Raw genomic sequence first — 16,212 nt, forward strand, 5'->3', positions numbered from 1 at the left:
GAGTCAGTGTCTGTGGAACTGTAGCCCAGTGGGAGTCAGTGCCTGTGGAACTGTACCTCAGTGAGAGTCAGCATCTTCTCTATTGCCTTAGCCCATCTGCTGTGGAAACCCTCATCACTGCTCTATAAATCACAAATTGTTAAACGCCAGGTGGTGAAAATAGGCAGAAACACCTCCTCCACACTGATCCTGAACACGGGAGCTCCCCAGGGTTGTGTGCTCAGCCCCCTTCTGTACTCCGTTTACTCACGATTGCGTGGCCGCGCAGAACTCCAACTCCATCAAGTTTGCTGATGACACTACCGTTGTAGGCCTGATCACAGATGGCGATGAGACAGGCTACAGGGAGGAGGTAAGTGCTCTAGCAGAATGGTGCAAGTACAACAACCTCTCCCTCAACATCAGCAAAACAAAGGAGATGATCGTGGACTACAGGAAGCGGCAGGGGGAGGGACACACCCCGATCTACATCGAAGGGGCTGAGGTGGAGAGGGTCAGCAGCTTCAAATTCCTGGGTGTATTCATTACGGAGGACTTAACGTGGTCCCATCACATCGATGTCGTAACCAAGAAGCCATGCCAACGCCTGTTCTTCCTCAGGAGACTGAAGAAATTTGGAATGGCCCCCCAGATTCTCACCAACTTCTACCGGTGCACCATCGAGAGTATCCTGTCCGGCTGCATCACTACCTGGTATGGCAACTGCACCGCCACAGACCGCAAGGCTCTACAGATGGTGGTGAAAGCTGCACAACACACTATCGGAATTAAACTACCTGCTGTGCAGGATATCTACCCCGAGAGGTGCCGGGGGAAGGCCCTGAGAATCATCAAAGACGCGAGTCACCCAGCCACAACCTCTTTGCCCTGCTCCCGTCTGGTAAGAGATACCGAAGCATACGGTCTCGCACCAACAGGTTTCGAAACAGCTTCTACCCCCAGGCCATAAGACTCATGACTGAATAATTTATTATTATTTATTACTGTTGTTTTATTTATTATTACTGTATTTCTATTAGTATTTTTATCATTGCTATGCCATATTTATTCCAATGTTGGGAGGACTCCTAAAAATCAACATTTCATTGTGCAGTACATATGTCTGCTGCATATATGACAAATAAAATTGAATTTTGAGCAAGAGCCAGAGGTTTGTAAGCAACAGTCAATTGGCAACCTTCCCTCAACAGCAGCAACTGACCTCTAATTGACCTCAGGACCTCTCATTTCCAGCAATGAGACTTTGTGGCCTGAAGGGGTCGACCTGCTTAAACACAACTGCACCTTATCAGCAGAATAATACTTTGGGCCTCACTCGATACCACCCTCCCATCCATGTGAAACTCTATCCACTAACATCATGAGAAATGCCACTGGACTTCTGGCAAAAATATTTAAATTAAATCGCTCATCGAACAACTGGACCCCGAAATCCCGTAACTCTCTGGCGGGAGACCAGCGGGAAACCCCCCTCCCTCGCCCACCTGGTTGTGTCAGACCTCCGCCGTCTCAGGGGAGTTTACAGCTTATTCTGTGGATCCTCCAGCCGATCCTTACCAGGCAAATATCATCAGGGGGCAGAGCCTGGACCCACACCACTGCCGTATCTGTGGAGGCCGGGACACCCGGTGAGGCGAGGGGCACCCGGTGAGGCGAGAGACACCCGGTGAGGCGAGAGACACCCGGTGAGGCGAGAGACACCCGGTGAGGCCGGGACACCCGGTGAGGCGAGAGACACCCGGTGAGGCCAGAGACACCCGGTGAGGCCGGGACACCCGGTGAGGCGAGAGACACCCGGTGAGGCGAGAGACACCCGGTGAGGCCAGGGACTCCGGCCTCCAGATGGGTGAAGGTGGACCCCCTAGATGGTGGTGGGGTGTGCAGAGAAGGACGTGGTCAGGGGTGGGAGGCCTGGGCTACAACCCCCATAATGGCGGGTGTCAGAGCTTCCGTCCACATGGGGCAGTCTATCTCACACCCGCCTGCCCCGTGCAAATGAGGTGCCCGCTCACTGACTTAGGCAACTTTAGTGCTGGTTGGCGTTGGAGGGCACCGGTGGACCTGGTGTCGGCATGACAGGCAGGATTGCGACCCGCAGAGTTCTGTGATGGCTGGGCCAGTGGATGGTCAAGGAGATGTGGGAATGTCTTTACAGTGTTGCTTGGCAATAATGCTCATTAAACCCTTTTGATCTTGGCTTTCAGCTGGAGTTTCATATTGTCGTCTTTGGGCACCGCAGCTGTCTCCTTCACCACTGGCGCCCTAGGATTCTGGGCTCCCCTGTACCTGCTCCGTGCGCAGGCCACACACGGGTCTTCACTGAATAGTAACAGCACCTCTCAGGACAGGTAAGGCTGGTCACCACTTCTCATTAAGTTAACCATAACTAAGAGGGTCTGGTAATGTAGTGGTTATCTTACTGGACTCGTAATCCAGAGGCCTGGACTAAAAACCCAACTGGTTCACTAATGTCCTTTAGGGAAGGAGCCTGTCGTCCTTATCTGGCGTGGCCTACGTGTGACTCCAGTCCCACACCAATGTGGTTGACTCTTAACTGCTCCCTGAAGTGGTCTAGCAAGCCGCTCAGATGCATCCAAACGTAGTGGTTCAAGACGACCGCCCAGCAGGGCAATTGAAGATGAGCAATAAATGTTGCCCTTGCCAGCAATGCCCATTCCAAGTGGGAAGGTCAATCACCCGCCCTTTGGTCACTTAATTTCCTGACCCCACTGCCTCGAGTACTACCGACCCCTGGGACCACCAGGATTGGGGTGGCAGTACTTGGCGGATGAGTGGCAGTCACACCGATGGTGGCCCTGTTGAAGGGAGAGGCTTGGGGGGTGGCCCTCTTGCCCTCTCCCTCTTCTTTTTTTCCCCATTTATTGCCTCTAGCTACCCTGAGTTTTGATACATCTGAGAGATTTGCTAGGCCAGAGGGCAGTTAATAGTCAACCACATTGTTGTGGGACTAGAGTTACATGTAGGTAAGGATGGCAGGTTTCCTTCCCTAAAGGACGTCAGTGAACCAGTTGGGTTTTTACGATAATCCGACAGCTTCATGGTCACCTTTACTGAGACCAGCTTTTTATTCCCAGATTAAAAAGAAACTAAATTCAAATTCTCAACCTGGCATGGTGGGATTTGGACTTCCATTCTCTGGATTATTTGTCCAGGCATCTCGTGATGTAACCACTACACCCGTGTACCCCATTTCTTCAACACCTTCAGCACGGTGGCATAGTGGTTAGCACTGTTGCCTCACAGCGCCAGGGACCCGGGTTCGAATCCAGCCTCGGGCGACTGTCTGTGTGGAGTTTGCACATTCTCCCCGTGTTTGCGTGGGTTTACTCCGGGTGCTCCGGTTTCCTCCCACAGTCCAAAGATGTGCGGGTTAGGTTGATTGGCTATGATAAATTGACCCTTAGTGTTGGGGGGATTAAATACGTGGGGTTACGGGGATAGGGTGGGATATGTGTTGGTGTAGGGGTTACGGGGATCAGGTGGGATATGTGTCGGTGCAGGCTCGATGGGCCGAAATGGCCTCTATCTGCACTGTGTGGTTTCTGTGATTTCTGTGATTCTGTGACCTCAAACCTTCACAAAGATCCCTTAAGCTCACACCGAGCCTTTATTTACAAAAGGAATTGGAGGTTCATCTGCTGTCTTTGTCGTTGGCGTCTTCTTCTCATGGCTCTGCGATAAGTCCAGACAATGGCCCAGAAATTGCTGGAGTGGGGCATCTCGCAATGAGTTGAATTCGTTGTAACAGCGCAAGTCCAGCAATTTCTTGAAACTCACAGGGAGGTTGATGGCGAGATCCTGCTTTTGCGAGGCTAACGGCGGAGCGGCGCAAACCGTCCAGCAATTTGTGGCGATTCTCAACTCACGGCGTAGCTCTTCCTCACCACAAATTGCTGTTTTTATTACACACTAATAATAGGAGGGGGCACCTTTAACTCGCGTTATTTTGCCACCAAATTCTGGGCCAATATTTTTTGGCGTGCAGGGGAGGAAGACGGAGGCAGGTAAAGAGTCATTCTTTAAAATGGTGCAGATACAGCGCACGTAACGGACAGCCGGAATCTGATGCTGTCTATCGCCGTACACCCTGAGCATTAACAGGCAGGTTGGATCTGATGATGTTTCATTGGCCTTTGCCGCTGATGCTTCCTTGTGTTCCTTGCTCACCGCAGTCACTGCACTTTCCACACTCACTCCTGTTTTGCACAGCTTAATATTCGGAGCCATAACCTGCGTGACAGGAGTCATCGGAATCGGGATCGGGGCAGTGATTTCGAAACACTTGAAGAAGAAGAATCCTCAAGCAGACCCTCTTATTTGTGCAGTCGGCATGTTGAGCTGCAGCCCCTGCCTCTTCTTTGCTATCGTGCTGGCCAAACACAGCGCTGCAATGGCGTATGTAAGTACTGATGTTACCCTACAGTACTCTGACTTCGTACTGATGTACGAGGTGCTCAGGGAGATGTAAGTGAGGATCACATTGAAACGTAGCTACGGGGATTGTAAAGTAATGCTCTCAGCACCTTGCATCTCTATAGCACCTTTAACATGGACACACATCCCAGGGTGCTGCTCAGATATACTTTCGCTGTTTGGTTAAGAACAAGTTAATTAGGATGTGAAGAAAATATTTATAAGAACATAAGAAATAGGAGCAGGAGTAGGCCATACGGCCCCTCGGGCCTGCTCCGCCATTCAATAGGATCATGGCTAATCTGAATCTTGACTCACGTCCACTTTCCTGCCCTCTCCCCGTAACCCCTAATTCCCTTATCTGCTAGGAAAATGTCTATCTCCATTTTAAATTTATTTAATGTTGCAGCTTCCACAGCTCTCTGGGGTAGCAAATTCCATAGATTTACTACCCTCTGAGTGAAGAAGTTTCTCCTCATCTCAGTTTTGAAAGGGCAGCCCCTTATTCTAAGATTATGCCCCCTAGTTCTAGTCTCACCCATCAGTGGAAACATCCTCCCCGCATCCACCCGATCAAGCCCCCTCACAATCTTGTATGTTTCAATAAGATCGCCTCTCATTCTTCTGAATTCCAATGAGTAGAGTCCCAACCTACTCAACTTTTCCTCATACGTCAACCCCCTCATCTCTGGAATCAACCGAGTGAACCTTCTCTGAACTGCCTCGAGAGCAAGTATATCTTTTCTTAAATATGGAAACCAAAACTGCACGCAGTATTCCAGGTGTGGCCTCACCAATACCCTGTATAACTGCAGCAAGACTTCCCTGTTTTTATACTCCATCCCCCTTGCAATAAAAGCCAAGATTCCATTGGCCTTCCTGATCACCTGCTGCACCTGCATACTAACTTTTTGTGTTTCATGCACCAGGACCCCCAGATCCCTTTGTACTGTAGCACTTTGCAGTTTCTCTCCATTTAGATAATAACTTGCTCTTTGATTTTTTCTGCCAAAGTGCATAACCTCACACTTTCCAACATTATATTGCATCTGCCAAATCTCTGTCCACTCACTTAGCCTGTCTATGTCCTTTTGCAGGTTTTTTATGTCCTCCTCACTCACTGCTTTCCCTCCCATCTTTGTATCATCGGCAAACTTGGATATGTTGCACTCGGTCCCTTCCTCCAAATCATTAATATATAAATTGTAAAGAGTTGGGGTCCCAGCACTGACCCCTGCGGAACACCACTAGTTACTGATTGCCAGCCTGAGAACGAACCATTTATCCCAACTCTTTGTTTTCTGTTAGATAGCCAATAAGAACATAAGAACATAAGAAATAGGAGCAGGAGTAGGCCAATTGGCCCCTCGAGCCTGCTCCGCCATTCAATAAGATCATGGCTGATCTGATCCTAACCGCCAATCCACTATGACAGGACTATCTCCTGAATCTAACAGAATTAGACACACGAAACAGGAGCAGGATCAGGCTACACGGCTCCTGGGCCCGCTCCGCTACCCACAGGGCCATGACCTATCCGAACCTAGACTCATGTCCAAATTCCTGCCCGCTCCCCGTAACCCTTAATTCCCTTTTCTTCTAGGAAACTGTCTATTTCTGTTTTAAATTTATGTAATGATGTAGCTTCGACAGCTTTTTGGGGCAGCATATTCCATGGACCTACCACCCTCTGAGTGAAGTAGTTCCTCCTCATCTCAGTTTTGAAAGAGCAGCCCCTTATTCTAAGACTATGCCCCCTAGTTCTAGTTTCACCCATCATCTGGAACATCCTCCCTGCATCCACCCGATCCAACCCCTTCATAATCTTATATGTTTCAATAAGATCGCCTCTCATTCTTCTGAACTCCAATGAGTAGAGTCCCAATCTACTCAACCTCTCCTCATATGTCCATCCCCTCATCCCCGGGATTAATCGAGTGAACCTTCTTTGTACTGACTCGAGAGCAAGTATGTCCTTTCTTAAGTATGGACACCAAAACTGTATGCAGTATTCCAGGTGCGGTCTCACCAATACCTTGTACAACTGAAGCAATACCTCCCTATTTTTATATTCTATCCCCCTAGCAATGAAAGCCAACATTCCACTGGCTGCCTTAATCACTTGCTGCACCTGCATACTAACCTTTTGAGTTTCGTGCACCAGGACCCCCAGATCCCTTTGTACTTCAGTACTTTCAAGTTTCTTGCCATTAAGATAATAACTTGCTCTACGATTTTTCCTGCCGAAGTGCATAACCTCACACTTTCCAGTATTGTATTCCATCTGCCAAATCTCTGCCCACTTACTTAGCCTGTCTATGTCCCCTTGCAGGTTTTTTATGTCCTCCTCACACTACTTTCCCTCCCATCTTAGTATCATCTGCAAACTTTGATGTGTTACACTCGGTCCCCTCCTCCAATCTTCCACCCATGCCAGTATATTACCCCCAATCCCGTGATTTTTTAACTTGATCAGTAATCTTTTGTGTGGAACCTTGTCAAATGCCTTTTGGAAGTCCAAATAAGAATTGTATAAGAATAATTGTCATTTTTCATGAAGTACTTGCATATATATCGTACCTTTCACAGCCTTAGGATATCCCAAAGCACTTTGCAGCCAATTAAGTACTTTTATTAAAGTACAGTCACTGTTGTAATGTATGAAACACGGCAGTCAAGTTACGTACTGCAAACTCTCATAAACAGCAATGTGATAATGGCCAGATAATCTGTTGTAATGATAGTTAAAGGATAAAAACAGGACACTGGGGAGGACTCCCCAACTCTTTTTCAAATAGTGCCATGAGCTCTTTTACATCCACCTGAGAGGGCAGACAGAGTCTTGGGTTTTTAAAAATGTTTTATGGGATGTGGGCGCCGCTGGCAAGGCCAGCATTTATTGCCCATCCCTAATTGCCCTTGAGAAGGTGGTGGTGAGCCGCCTTCTTGAACCGCTGCAGTCCGTGTGGTGAAGGTGCTCCCACAGTGCAGTTAGGGAGTGAGTTCCAGGATTTTGACCCAGCGACGATGAAGGAATGGTGATATACTTCTAAGTCAGGGTGGTGTGTGACTCGGAGGGGAACTTGGAGGTGGTGGTGTTCCCATGCGCCTGCTGCCCTTGTCCTTCTAGGTGGAAGAGGTCACGGGTTTGGGAGGTGCTGCCAAAGAAGCCTTGGCGAGTTGCTGCAGTGTATCTTGTAGATGGTACACACTGCAGCCATGGTACGCCGGTGGTGGAGGGAGTGAATGTTTAAGGTGGTAGAGGGGGTGCCAATCAAGCGGGCTGCTTTGTCCTGGATGGTGTCGAGCTTCTTGAGTGTTGTTGGAGTTGCACTCATCCAGGCAAGTGGAGAGTATTCCATCACACTCCTTACTTGTGCCTTGTAGATGGTGGAAAGGCTTTGGGGAGTCAGGAGATGAGACACTCGCTGCAGAATATCTAGCCTCTGACCTGCTCTTGTTGCCACAGTATTTATGTGGCTGGTCCAGTTAAGTTTCTGGACAATGGTGACCCCTAGGATGTTGATGGTGGGGGATTCGGCGATGGTAATGTCAAGGGGCGGTGGTTAGACTCTCGCTCGTTAGAGATAGTCATTGCTTGGCACTTGTGTGGCGCGAATGTTACCTGCCACTTATCGGCCCAAGCCTGAACGTCGTCCAGGTCTTGTTGCATGCGGGCATGGACTGCTTCATTGTCTGAGGAGTTGTGAATGGCACTGAACACTGTGCAGTCATCAGCGAGCATCCCCATTTCTGAAAGGCAGCACCTCCGACAGTGCAGCGGAAGCTCCCTCAGTACTGTACTGGAGTGGCAGCCGAGATTATGTGCTCAGGTCTCTGGAGTGGAACTTGAACCCACGACTCTTTTGACTCGGAGGTGAGAGTGCTCCCAACTGAGCCATGACTGACACCGAAGTAACTGGGATTGTTAGAGTGAAAGGAATGTTGTAGGAAAGATAGAGTGCACCATAACAGCAGGAGCCAGGAGACAAGCGAGACACAGGCCGCTAGCAGAAACGGAAATGGCGGGGTGGGGGACGAGTGAGTCTGATTGAAGAATGAAATTTGGGCGACATACCATCAGGATCCCAAAAGATGCGAGAAATCCTGGATTCAGTCGGGTACCGGAGGCAGAAGGTGGAGGAAAGCTTTATTCTGGGGCATCTACGTGAATCATTCAGACATAATGGCCGAACTAGGGATCGTTGTAGCAGCAGGAACTAAGATGTGTTTGGACTAGCTGAAGAATGGCTTACGGCAGTAGTTGGACAGGAAGACAACACCGTGTGGGATAGGATGTTAAGGAAGGGTAGATTGGATAGGAAAGGACAGGGTACAGGTCTATCAATCAGAGACCCTTAGGAGGTAAAGGATGTAAGCCCTGCGGTTTAGATTTCTAAGTGCACGCAGGTGATGGGGAATTTACCTGCCGGCAATACCTAGTGAAAAATCACTGGCAACGCGTCAACTTCGCCGGCCCACATCACAGAAGGGCAGGTGTACCCAGTGAAATACTCTGTCTGGACCTTTCCTAAGACAGAGCGATGAAATAACCCTCGGGGTTTGCTACAGGCCACAGAGCTCGGAGAAAGAGGGAGGACAGAATGCATTGTGAGGAGATGAGGAGGAGATGTGGAAACCGGAAGGTTATATTCATAGGGCATTTCAGTCAGCCGAAAATAGAAATTGGGATAGCCGAAGAGGCTTGGGGTCAGAGTTGGTAAATATAAGGTGCGATTGCTCACTGACCCGGTGAGGCCGTGCTCACCTCCAATCTCTAATGGTAGCTGGCCCCCAATAGCAAAGGGCAAGTGGAAGTCAAACCACCTCCGAGTGACTGCGACCATACCATGATTCATTTTGCTAAGATTTGGGATTCGGCCCTGCCCACGATTGTGGTCAACGCCCAGGTATATAATTTTACAAAGGCCACGGTCCGGGTATTGAGGGAAGGACTGCAACAGGCTGACTAGGTAACTAGTTGGTCGACGCCTCGATTGAAAACGCGGAGTGACGGACGCTCTGCAGAGGCTGAGCGGCCGGTGAAGGCAGCGCTATATCTTCCAGCTAGTAGATGGCAGCACTGTATCTGGAAAAAACCCCAAACAAATCCAGAATACTCGCAGAGAAACACGGTGAAGACTGAGCTCTCGTGGCAGGTTCAGAGAATGGGCACTGCATGATAAAATACTGGGTATAACAGGACATCAGTACAGGTTACAGGCCCTGTCAGGAGTTGCCTTGTACATTAAAGGCCCTCAAAGATCCCATCTGAACATTTACTGACAAGAAAAATGCATCATTTAAAGAGCCAGGCACTTTCAGAGATGATGTACTTCCTGTAATTCATGTGATTTATCCCTAGGCTTACCTTTCCCTTTAAGTAATTCATCTCCGATCTCCTTAAGTTCATTACCCAAGTTCTTATACTAGCCAGTTCCCACACTGTTGTGTTGTCACTGTTGTAATGTAGGAAACACAGCAGCCAATCTATGCACAGCAAGCTCCCGCAAACAACAACAGGATAAATGGCCAGATAATCTGTTTTAGAGGTTGTTGGTCGAGGGATAAATATTGGCCAGGACACCGGGGAGAACTCCTCTGCTCCTCTTCCAACCATGTTGTCTAAATTCCCCATTACACACACACACACACACACACACACACACACACACACACACACACACACTTACACCTTTGTAGCTCACTGACAGATATCCATGATCAGCACAGGCACGATGGGCCGAATGACCTCCTCCTGTGCTGGAAAATTCTATCATTCTATATACGAGAAACCAATATTGTAAGTCCGCTGTATGATGCACAGCCGCATAAAATACACTGCCCGATATCAACAACAACTTGCATTTATATAGCGCCATTAATGTAGTAAAATGTCCCAGCCTTGTATAATACACAGCTTTATATAATACACACCCTATATAATACACACCCTATATAACACACTTGCAGCACATTATAGAAAGGGTGTTAAAGCTGTAGAGAACTTGGAGCGTACTTTCACCAGGATGACAAGAAAGTGTGCTGTCCCGTATACAACTGGCCCAGGCAATGTGCCGTCCCGTATACAACTGGCCCAGGCAATGTGCCGTCCCGCATGCAGTGTGCCCCAGATGGTTCTCCACCCTGCATTCAGTGCACGGAGCCTCTGCTCTATTCCAGAGCTGTTGTGTGTCAGCTGTGGCTCAGTGGGTAGCACTCTTGCCTCGGAGTCAGAAGGTTTGGGTTCAAGTCCCACTCCAGAGACTTGAGCATAAAAATCCAACCTGACACTCCAGTGCAGTGCTGAGGGAGTGCTGCACTGTTGGACCTTTCGGATAAGACGTTAAACCGAGTCCCCGTCTGCTCCCTCAGGTGGACGTAAAAGATCCCACGGCACCATTTGAAGAAGAGCAGGGGGAGTTCTCCCCAGTGTCCTGGCCAATATTTATCCCTCAACCAACATCGCTAAAATAGATTATCTAGTCATTTATCACATTGCTGTTTGTGGGACCTTGCTGTGCACAAATGGGGCACCATGTTTCCTACATTACAACAGTGACTACACTTCAAAAGAACTTAATTGGCAGTAAAGTGCTTTGGGACATCTTGAGGTCTTTCTTTTTATCCTTTTCCAGCAATGAAGTGGCTTTGTGTAATCATGTCCTCTGACCTGTCTTTATCACGGGCTTGTTAACCACTCTCCTGCCTATGTGTACTACTGAATCTTTTTATACTGAAGTGCATTCGCACGACTAATCTGCAACCAGCTCACGACCCACCAGCTTAGCTCGTAGTGCAACCACCCTGCGCCTTCCCCCATCACTTAGTGGCTACATTCAAAAACTGGCGACCATGCTGAAGATTAGGCATGTAATTTAGGGATAGCCGATAGCAATCATTGCCATCGCCCCGGCAACCCCATGGTGACTGCATGTCTTCTCCTTGCCTAGTGCCTGATGGTAGTACAAAATGACACACTGAGTAAAGTTCTTCTTCTTTTTCCAAAGTTCTTCATCTTCGTGGGTGAGATCTTCCTCGCTTTGAATTGGGCAATTGTCGCAGACATTCTCTTGGTGAGTACCAGCCACTAGCTCACTGCTGCTCCATCAACCAATTCTAGACTAATAACATATTTTTTAATGCCTCATGTTGTTTGGACAAGGTATTTCTACTTGTGGAGCTGAATGTGTGAGAAGAACTTTCAATTTTGCAATCTCCAAACGCTCATGAGATGGGAATTATGAAATCAATTTTTTCTTATTTTGTTGAAGAGTCCGTCAGCCATAGAAAGGTCTTCAGATTCCGAAGGAATCCCGATTGTCACATGCCCATTTTTTTTTACAATTCAACTTGATCAATGGGAACACAAGAGCAGGCGTAGGCCATTCAGCCCCTTGAGCCTGTTCAAACATTCAATTAGATCAGGGCTGAACTTCATTTACCCACCTTGGTTCTTTAACCCTTAATACCCTTATTTAACAAAAAAACTATCAATCTCAGTTTTGAAAGTTTTAATTGACCCCCTGGGCTCAACAGCTTTTTGCGGGGAGAGAGTTCCAGATTTCCACTACCCTTTGTATGAAGAAGTGCTTCCTGACATCACCCCTGAATGGCCTGGCTCTAATTTGAAATATAATAAGTCATAGAGTTATACAGCACAGAAAGAGGCCCTTCGGCCCGTCGTGTCCACGCCGGCCATCAAGCCCTGTCTATTCTAGTCCCATTTTCCAGCACTTGGTCCGTAGCCTTGTATGCTATGGCATTTCAAGTGCTCATCTAAATGCTTCTTGAATGTTGTGAGGGTTCCTGCCTCTACCACCCTTTCAGGCAGTGAGTTCCAGATTCCAACCACCCTCTGGGTGAAAAAGTTTTTCCTTAAATCCCCTCTAAACCTCCTGCCCCTTACCCTGAAACTATGCCCCCTGGTTATTGACCCCTCTACTAAGGGGAAAAGTTCCTTTCTATCTACCCTATCTATGCCCCTCATAATTTTGTACACCTCAATCAGGTCCCCCCTTAGCCTTCTCTGTTCTAAGGAAAACAACCCCAGCCTGTCCAGTCTATCTTCACAGCTGAAACGCTCCAGCCCAGGTAACATCCTGGTGAATCTCCTCTGCACCCTCTCTAATGCAATCACATCCTTCCTATAGTGTGTCGACCAGAACTGCACACAGTATTCAAACTGTGGCCTAACTAGCGTTTTGTGCAGCTCCATCATAACCTCCCTGCTCTAATATTCTATGCCTCGGCTAATGAAGGCAAGTATCCCATATGCCTTCTTAACCACCTTATCTACCTGTCTTGCTGCCTTCAGGGATCTATGTACATGAACACCAAGGTCCCTCTGATCCTCTGTTCTTCCTAGGGTCCGACCATTCATTGTGTATTCCTTTGCCTTGTTAGTCCTCCCAAAATGCATCACCTCACACTTTTCAGGGTTAAATTCCATTTGCCGCTGTTCTGCCCATCTGACCAACCCATCTATATCGTCCTGTAGCCTGAGGCTTCCCTCCTCGCTATTTACCACTCCAGCAATTTTCGTGTCATCTGCGAACTTGCTGATCATACCTCCTACATTCATATCTAAATCATTAATGTACACGACAAACAGCAAAGGACCCAGCACCGATCCCTGCGGTACACCACTGGACACAGGCTTCCAGTCACAAAAATGTCGATCAACATCCTCTGCCTCCTGCCACGAAGCCAATTTTGGATCCAATGTGCCAAATTGCCCTGGATCCCATGGGCTATTACCTTCTTGACCAGTCTCCCATGCGGGACTTTGTCAAAAGCCTTACTGAAGTCCATGTAGACTACATCAACTGCACTACCCTCATCCATACACCTAGTCACCCCCTCGAAAAATTCAATCAAATTGGTTAGACATGATCTCCCCCTGACAAAGCCATGCTGACTATCCTTGATTAATCCTTGCCTCTCCAAGTGGAGACTAATTCTGTCCCTCAGAATTTTTTCTAATAATTTCCCTACCACTGATGTTAGGCTCACTGGCCTGTAATTCCCTGGTTTATCCCTACTACCCTTCTTGAATAATGGTACTATGTTAGCTGTCCTCCAGTCCTCTGGCACCTCCCCTGTGGCCAGAGAGGTTCTGAAAATTTGTGTCAGAGCCCCTGCAATCTCCTCCCTTGCCTCACACAGCAGCCTGGGATACATCCCGTCTGGCCTGGGGATTTATCCACTTTTAAGCCCGCTAAGTATATCACAATCCCCCTGCCAGATTTCTATGCCTGCATCGTCCTTCTCCATAGTGAACACAGATGCAAAATATTCATTTAAAACCTCACCTACATCTTCCGGCTCTACACACAGATTGCCACTTTGGTCCCTAATGGGCCCTTCTCTTTCCCTGGTTATCCTCTTGCCCTTAATATACTTATAAAACACCTTGGGATTTTCCTTTATTTTGCCCACCAGTGTTTTTTCATGCCCCCTCTTTGCTCTCCTAATTTCTTTTTTTAAGTAATCCCCTGCACTTTCTATACTCCTCTAGGGCTTCCACTGTTTTTAGTCCTTTGTATCTGCTAAAAGTCTCCCTTTTTTTCCTAATCCATTCTTGTATATCCCTTGACATCCAGGGTTCCCTGGACTTGTTGGTCCCACCCTTGACCTTTACGGGAACATGTTGGGGCTGTACTCTCTCTATTTCCTTTCTGAATGACTCCCACTGCTCTGATGTGGATTTTCCTTCAAGTAGCTGATCCCAGTCCACTTTGGCCAGATCCTGCCTTATCATATTTAAATCGGCCTTCCCCCAATTTAGAACCTTTATTTCCGGTCCATCTTTGTTCTTTTCCATGACTACCTTAAATCTCACCGAATTATGGTCACTGTCACCAAAATGCTCTCCTACTGACACTTCTACCACTTGTCCAGCTACATTCCCTAGAATTAGGTCCAGTACCGCCCCCCCTCTTGTAGGACTTTCTACATGCTGGCTCAAAAAGCTCTCCTGGGTGCACTTTAAGAATTCCGCACCCTCTAAGCCTTTCACACTATGACTATCTCAGTTAATATTGGGGAAGTTGAAACCCCCTACTATTATTACCCTATTATTTCTACACTTCTCCGATATTTGCCTACATATCTGTTCCTCTATCTCCCTGACTGTTTGGAGGCCTATAGTACACTCCCAGCAAAGTGCTTGCCCCCTTTTTGTTTTTAAGCTCTACCCATATGGCCTCATTAGAGGAACCTGCTAAGATATCATCCCTCCTTACAGCAGTAATTGACTCCTTGATTAATATTGCGACACCCCCTCCTCTTTTACACTCCACTCTGTCTCGCCTGAAGATTCTATACCCTGGAATATTGAGCTGCCAGTCCTGCCCCTCCCTCAACCATGTGTCTGTGATAGCAACAATATCATACTCCCATGTGTTCATCAACACCTTCAATTCATCTGCCTTACTCGTAAGACCCCTTGCATTAAAATAAATGCCATCCAGCCTTGCCATACTCCCTTCTGCTGTTACATATTTGCTCTGCCTTTCAGACTGACTTGTTTTTTCCTCTATATTTGGCTGTGCATCACCCCCTACTATAACTCCACTCCGTATCCCATCCCCCTGCCAAGTTAGTTTAAACCCCCCCCAACAGCATTAGCAAACCTCCCCGCAAGGACGTTGCTCCCGTTCCGGTTCAGGTGCAACCCGTCCGACGTACAGGTCCCACCTTCCCCAGAAACAGACCCAGTGATCCAGGAAACTAAAGCCCTCCCTCCTGCACCAAATCTTTAGCCACGCATTCATCTGCTCTATCCTCCTATTCCTATACTCACTAGCACGTGGTACCGGGAGTAATCCAGAGATTACAACCTTTGAGGTCCTGCTTTTTAATCTGCTACCTGTTGTGTCTGTGTGTTGATAGAGACACTGAAGACAGGAGTTGGTTTCATAGGTGTTTACTAAACAAAGTCTGGAGGGGAACTAACTGATACAACACAATATACAGGCTTATATAGCCTGAGTGGCCATTACCGGCATTACAGTACACATGGGGCTCTTAAAGGCACATACACTACAATTCCTCCCCTTTTAGCCAACCAGTACATAATATTTTAAGTAATTATTAATTACATGTTACAAGAAAAATAATCTACACATTGCTGCATTTAATTAATTATAAGTCAGTCTCCCTGGAGGCTTCCTGACTCGGTCCGGATAACGCCTCGGTGGTGTAGTAGTTTCTGGTGGTGTAGTAGGTTCTTTTGGCAAGGCTGATTCGGCTTGAATGCCAGTGTCGGGTTCATCGGGTTCCAGTATCACCGGATCGGAGGTAGATATGGGTATCTCTACTTCATCGTTAGGCGTATAGAGTTGTGATGTAGGTTGTCCCTTTTCAGATGACTCTATGATTTGGTCAGCATGGTGCCTTATTATGCTTTCTCCGATGTCCACGGTATACATCAGCGGTCCTAGTCGTGTGCAGATAGTTCCAGGCTGCCATTTCTTGGTACGGTAGTCCCGGGCCAAAACTTGTTGACCTATCTGGAAGGTTCTAGTTGGCCTTTCATTCATGCCATGAAATTGCCGGTTCTCCACGTCCCTTCTGATGTTGGGCTTGATCAAATCCAGCCGGCATCTTAGGCTTCTATTGAAGAACATCATGGCGGGAGTTTGGTTTGAAACCATATGTGTTGCATTCCTGTATGCGAACAACAAGTTATCCACCTTGTGCTGAAGTTTTATGTCTTCATTACCCATGGCCTTTATGGCCTTCTTGAAGGTCTGGACAAACCTTTCAGCCAAT

At 47.7% G+C, this 16,212-nt stretch overlaps 1 protein-coding gene across 1 annotated transcript in view; it reads left to right on the forward strand.

Annotated features, from left to right (window-relative positions):
• The first annotated feature begins 4,242 nt into the window (after positions 1-4,242).
• LOC147102048 (protein spinster homolog 1-like) overlaps positions 4,243-16,212 on the forward strand; it is an 82,025-nt gene continuing 70,055 nt past the window's right edge. Inside the window, exons 1-2 of the mRNA XM_085965067.1 lie at positions 4,243-4,420; positions 11,445-11,510. Coding sequence (XP_085821193.1) covers positions 4,352-4,420; positions 11,445-11,510 — 135 coding nt within the window. The 5' untranslated portion in view covers positions 4,243-4,351. The remainder of the gene's footprint in view (positions 4,421-11,444; positions 11,511-16,212) is intronic.

This window comes from Somniosus microcephalus, chromosome 22 (assembly GCF_052327205.1).
Source record: "Somniosus microcephalus isolate GS21.2 chromosome 22, FLI_Smic_1.0, whole genome shotgun sequence".
In the NCBI taxonomy this organism is placed as follows: Eukaryota; Metazoa; Chordata; class Chondrichthyes; order Squaliformes; family Somniosidae; genus Somniosus; species Somniosus microcephalus.